Source organism: Schistosoma mansoni, chromosome 3, assembly GCF_000237925.1.
Source record: "Schistosoma mansoni strain Puerto Rico chromosome 3, complete genome".
In the NCBI taxonomy this organism is placed as follows: Eukaryota; Metazoa; Platyhelminthes; class Trematoda; order Strigeidida; family Schistosomatidae; genus Schistosoma; species Schistosoma mansoni.
The window spans coordinates 12029816-12036373 of NC_031497.1; the positions used below are offsets into that span (position 1 = coordinate 12029816).

General features: G+C 38.3%; 2 protein-coding genes across 2 annotated transcripts; one reads left to right on the plus strand and one right to left on the minus strand.

Moving 5' to 3' along the window:
• Positions 1-442: 442 nt before the first annotated feature.
• Smp_210490 (aminopeptidase P homologue (M24 family)) lies at positions 443-1941 on the minus strand (the record flags this gene model as incomplete). The annotated part of the gene is made up of 2 exons (XM_018799241.1): positions 443-948; positions 1068-1941. 2 exons carry the CDS (start codon positions 1939-1941, stop codon positions 443-445), a joined length of 1380 nt encoding a protein of 459 aa, XP_018651050.1.
• A 2239-nt stretch (positions 1942-4180) lies between these two features.
• Smp_189480 (hypothetical protein) lies at positions 4181-5026 on the plus strand (the record flags this gene model as incomplete). The annotated part of the gene is made up of 1 exon (XM_018799243.1): positions 4181-5026. The coding sequence occupies one exon, from the start codon at positions 4181-4183 to the stop codon at positions 5024-5026; it is 846 nt and encodes a 281-aa protein (XP_018651051.1).
• Between the last annotated feature and the right edge of the window lie 1532 nt (positions 5027-6558).

Below are 6558 nucleotides of genomic sequence, written 5' to 3' on the forward strand. Positions count from 1 at the left end.
TTAATTTGGGTTAATATTCAGTTTTTATTATATTCCTCTTCCTTTATCCAATTCTTAAACCACCCTTTCTCTCACACATTTCCGCTCATTTGTCCCTCTTAATTATATGAACTCTCAAAATTTTATTCAATTATTACGTAACCCACGCTAATTGTTTTTAATTACATCTAAATTAATCACACTTTTGATCTTATCTATCTTTGAACTCCACTCAACTTTTACGCCACCCTTCGTTCTAATACCTAATAGCCTCTGACCTTCCCTTGCACACATATATATGTATAGTTATCATTGATGACCTTTTGTTATTCTAATCCTTTACATTCACTTATGTCAGTCGTTCAATCCTATTTATCACCCCAATGCTAAAACTCTGATGCATATTTGGTTGTAAGCAGCTGATGAGAAACCACGAAATATAATGAATTCACACTATTCTGCATCAATATTTGTTCTGTATAATCTGATAACTTTTTGTTCCATTCTGTTGCTTTCTAAAGATCGGTGGGTTAGGTCCACAAACATACGAATATTCGCATAACCAATGTCCCAATTCTGGTAGACGAATAGCTGAAGATACATGAGAGAAAGGTAAATAGAAAAGATCAGCAAACATTTCCAAATCCTCTAAGGTAACAGCAACTGTATTCACATCACCTGAAATAGGGGTTTCAGAAGAATTATTATCATAAATCATGACCATATTGGAAGGAGTGGATTCAATCTGCACGGTAGCTTCGTTTTGACCAGTTTCAAGATTATCTGTATCCATAGGTGTAGGAGTACCTATAGCTGTGCTAGGTTTTGAAGCACCAACCTGAAGCATTAATGCAAGCCAGTCTCGTAAAGCTATACGAAGAGCTTCACGAGGTCTGTAAACAGATGCATACTGTCGTTTCCTATTTACACAGTCATCCTGACAGACGGACGGGTGTTCATTAATATCACCTGATTTTTGATAATCGATACCATCAACAATCATTTCGTTATCATCAGAAGCGTTAGATTCAAAATCTTCACTTGTACATAGCATTTCTGTATCAGTTGATTGTATCATATGATGCTACCAGCTTTTCTGGACCATTGTGCAAGAGTATGAAACGCCACATAGTTTGCTTCAAATTCACAATTCGGATTGGTCAGCACTCCTCCAAGCAAGCCTTTGTGACGTAAAGCTAGGGGTCGACCACTGTATGGTCCTATAAATACGCGACGCTGGTCATAATCATTAACATGTAGATTGTCCCATAAAACGATAGGATGTTGTAAGAAAGTAAATAATTCCTTCAGCTCCTTAGCTAAAGTTCGTTTAGACACTACAAGCGGACCGGTCCAGATTACAGCGATACCTGGTGTTAAACAGGAAGCAACTGTCGCTAAATATTCTGATTTATTAGTATTAGGTACTGCCAAACTCTCACTGTACCCCGTTGGACAGAATAAAAAGACATCTGGACATCCTAAATGGTTGTAAATTTCGTTCGCAAACATAACATGAGCACGGGCTGATGAGTTAAATACTTCTCGATCTGCGGGACATAAGCGTGGCTTAATATCATCAAAAAGAAGGGCAAATGCACGACAACCAAGTTTTAAAACCTGATCAACTTTTTTCTTTAAAATATCTACTTCTTTAGCACTAGAAAACGTTACATCAAAGCCCGGTGATATAGCAAAAATAAAAAGTACTCCAGCTTCAGTGGACTCAGTGATCAAAAACTGAAGTTGCTGCTCTTCTTCTTGAGTGTACGAATCCCTACATGACTGTCTGTGTTTTATATCATCCTTAGGGGCATACAGGTAAGCATTCATCCCCATTTGATTCATTCTCCGAAACAGTTGTTTTCTTTGAGGATATGTCCAAGGTCGAAAATAAAACCCTTCAACAACGCCTGTGAGAAATTCTTTATTTACAAATGTCTGACTGTCTTCGAGAGCCATCTTCAAGATTGAAGCGCTGTAGAGTTCAACCTGATCAACTGGTTGGAATGGTCGTATGAATGTCCCAACGAGATACAGTTAGGCTTCAACTACACTGACAGGGACTGAACAGTTATCGAGGATCAAAGTGACAGGTTTTTAGCGTTGCAATTATTTCCTCCTTTATTTTGTTCTTGATTCTATCATCAATCACCAAGATAAAAAGTAATATTTTCAAACGGGTGTTTTTGAAGGAAACACAAATTACCAAGAACACAAAACAGGATGATCGCGACCGGAAACAAAGCTTCAGCGTTCTACCAGTTCATAAAAGGCGCGCTTAGTTGCAGGCATAACGATCTGATCAAAATTGAAGGTGTTCAAAGTAGATCCACCAAAACCGTTTTTGGGTATTCCGACAATAAAGACTATCGCCAAAGATGCCAACAACTAAAATTAGAACCCCTCTGGATCAGGCGTGTCAAATTAAACCTTATCTTTATCTACAGGCTTATTAATGGTGTTTCCTACTCTTTTGTATCCACTCCTTCATGCTCTGTGATATCATCTCACAATCTATTCAATTAGGAAAATATTCTAGCAATTCCAAGAACCCACACAAATTTACGCCAGAATTTTTCCGTTATTCGCTACTCAACCATGTGAAACAGACTGCCAATGAACCTCCGATGCAGTGAAACTACAACCCGGTTTCGAAGTCTTCTTGATGATTTTCTTTCCAAAAGTGGATTGTGTCACCTAATTAATATCAACGTGCTTAACAAGGATTTATACAAAAAAGGTCAGTCGTCTATTTAATTGACTGAAAAGCAAGGTGAAACCTTCGAAACTTCTCACGTCTATTTTCTTTTCTTTTTATTCATCTTAATATGTGAAGTCTGCTTATGTTCATATTTATAATCATTACCATTAATAATATCATTATTAGTCCCTCGATACATTAGATATTCTTTTCATCTCCTCTTGTCCTTCTAAACATATTTTATTCCTAAATATCCAAAGTCTATAACTAAAAGGAGAAAAACCCTATGTTACACTTAAACGAATTAAATTCTCAGATTCTTTTTATCTCCACAACATATATATAACACACAGAAATTTATATTTGATTATCCTTTGCAATTAATTGTGACTATGATAGCATCATTCTAAATTATTATTAAACTAATGTTTATACTAATACCCGGCTACACTCTGTATACTGTTAAATAAATCTACATGTATTTAAAACAATTAGTCCCTTTGATAAATTTCGATAATGCAATGAGAAGACGAAGTTTATCAGAATTATGTGATATATTAGCGCAATACATTTCGAACAATCTGACCACACATATACTTGTTAAGACATTTTTATATGGAAATTAAGAGGTCAACTAGACAGGTTAAGGTAAGAAAATAAATAAAGTACACAAAAGCAATGTGATGACTACTCTGGATAATAAATAAGCATTACCAGGGTAGGTTAAGGGTAAGAACAAATTGTTCTCCACTCAACTTTTACGCCACCCTTCGTTCTAATACCTAATAGCCTCTGACCTTCCCTTGCACACATATATATGTATAGTTATCATTGATGACCTTTTGTTATTCTAATCCTTTACATTCACTTATGTCAGTCGTTCAATCCTATTTATCACCCCAATGCTAAAACTCTGATGCATATTTGGTTGTAAGCAGCTGATGAGAAACCACGAAATATAATGAATTCATACTATTCTGCATCAATATTTGTTCTGTATAATCTGATAACTTTTCGTTCCATTCTGTTGCTTGTAACAGCTCAGGTTGGTTGGTTAAGAGTTGACCCCAAACAACCAAGCATATGCTAAAACAGTATTGTTCAAGTATTCATTCACTTCCTTACCTTTTGTAAGCGTTATATTCCCTACTATCTTATATGGAATGTTGAGAGCCTTTGTTTGTCTGAACAGATAATCCCACGCTCCACCGTGACTGCGCGAAGATCGAAATAAAGACCTATTCACTACTTCTCTGGTTTCTTCTATCAATAGCACGAGGGTTACCTATAGGCACGAAAGTGGTGAGCCCTTTTTGAACACAATTTAACCTCATTTCTGTTATTAATCTTTTTTTTTTACTTAATCGTAAAAGTAGACCGGATTATCCGTAAACTAAGTTGAGTATATAACTAGTTTATTCCGTATTATCTTAAGTTATTCGTGTTATAGTAACCATTTTTCGTGCTAACTTTATTGCTATATTTGTCACATACCTCATGTCAGACTCAATAGAAACCCATAATCTGGAGGATTTGTCACCAGTGGAGATAGACACTGTTATGACTACGAAATCCCGACTTCCAGAATTTGATCGTAGTGATCCTGAGTTGTGGTTTGCTCAACTAGAGCATTATTTCACAAGACACAATACCAAATCTGAAGGAATTCGCTATAGAGACTTGTGTTCTATCCTTCCTCCTTCAGTTGCCAAAGAAGTCCGTGACTTGATTTTAGATCCACCATCACCACAACCATACACCATCTTAAGACGAGAGATAATAAACCGTTTATCATTATCAGATAGTCAAAGAATCCAAAGACTTTTTCAAGGTGAAACACTAGGTGATCGTTCGCCGTCACAGTTTTTGCGTCACCTCCAAGTGTTAATGGGTGATAACACGGTGGGTGAAGCAGTCCTAAAACAAGGATGGATACAAGCTCTCCCATGCTACGTCCAACACTGTTTGGATGCACAAGATCCTGAAACCTCACTATCTCATTTAGCGCGTATAGCCGATAGAATCATGGAGAGAGGTCCTCCAACTGGACCAGGCACAATAAATCACACACAAAAAGTAGAATCAGCAAAAGACCCCGTCACAGAAGGACTCATTGCGAGTGTTAAGAGTCTCACTGAGGCTGTCACCAGAATGCAAATGGGTCATAGAAACAGGAGCAGGTCACCACAACGACCACGATCCAAGTCACAAAACAGGTCACAAATGTCCAGACAACCTGGGCAGTTTTGTTGGTACCACTGGAAGTTTGGTGTCAACTCAACCAAGTGCATGCAACCATGCGCCTGGCCTAAGCATAATTCTAAGACAGCGGGAAACGAGTAACCCCTCCCCAGGTCGCGACGACTGAGGAGGGGCGCCAAAACAGTCGCTTGTTTTATGTTAGAGACAGAAACTCTGGCTTGAATTTCTTGGTGGATACTGGCGCTGCTCTTAGCATCATCCCTCAAAATAAAACTGAGATTAGTCGAGAAACATCATCAATTACACTTCAAGCTGCAAATAAAACTAAAATTGCGACATTTGGGCAGAAAAACTTAACCCTAGATTTGGGGTTCAGGAGGCAATTCCCTTGGGTTTTCACGGTAGCCGACTTAGATCTGGCAATACTGGGGATGGACTTTCTAGAGAGATACGAATTTCTAGTTGACACCAAGAAACGGCGATTAACACTAAAAGAAACTTCGTATTACACAAAAGGCAAAGAAAGTCACATCAGCTCTCTTAACTTGATTCAAACTCCTCCAGTAACAACAGCGAAATTCCAAGATATACTCGCGGAATTTCCAAACTTAACTAAACCAAACCCACAGCCTTCTAAAGACAAACTAAAAGTAAGTCACACTATCAAAACCGAAGGTGCACCGGTTTTTGCAAAACCCAGGAGACTAGCACCAGATAAGCTCAAAATCGCTAGGGCCGAGTTTGATTATATGCTACAACTGGGTATTATCCGTCCCTCCGATAGTCAATGGGCATCCCCTTTGCATATGGTCCCAAAGAAAAATGAAGGTGACTGGCGACCGTGCGGGGATTACAGAGCCCTCAACCGTCAAACCGTACCAGATAGGTACCCAATACCGCATATCCAAGATTTCACAAACGGTTTACAGGGTATGAACATATTCACTAAAATTGACTTAGTCAGGGCATATCACAATATTCCAGTGGCTGATGAAGATATCCTCAAGACAGCTATTACAACACCCTTTGGCTTATTCGAGTTTGTACGCATGCCATTCGGCCTGAAAAATGCGGCACAGACATTTCAAAGATTCATAGACAATCTACTTCGAGATATGCCATTTGCGCAGGGGTATATAGACGACTTGTTAATTGCCAGCCCCGATTTGCAATCACACGAACAGCATGTAAAAACAGTGTTAAAAAGACTGGATGAACATGGAATAAACATACATCAAAGTAAGTGTGTTTTCGGTGTTCAAACTTTAGAATTTCTCGGTCACACAATAAGCTCAGAAGGGATTAAACCGATCAAAAAAGAAGTAGACACCATTAAACAATATCCCATACCTAGTTCTCTAACACAACTGAGAAGTTTTCTAGGTCTAATTAACCTTTATCGCAGATTCATACCAGGTTGTGCACAATTAATGCAACCTTTGACAGATTCACTAAAAGGAAAACCAAAAGAATTCAAACTGTCTTCTGACGCTGTCGAAGCTATTAAACAGCTTAAAGATAAACTAGCTCAAGCAACTACGTTGATGTATCCGAATTCTCTTTCCCCACTTGCTTTGATGGTGGATGCTTCTGATAAAGCAGTAGGCGGTACCCTTAACCAACTGGTTAAAAACGCCTGGAAACCAATTGCTTTCTTCTCAAAAAGACTCGCT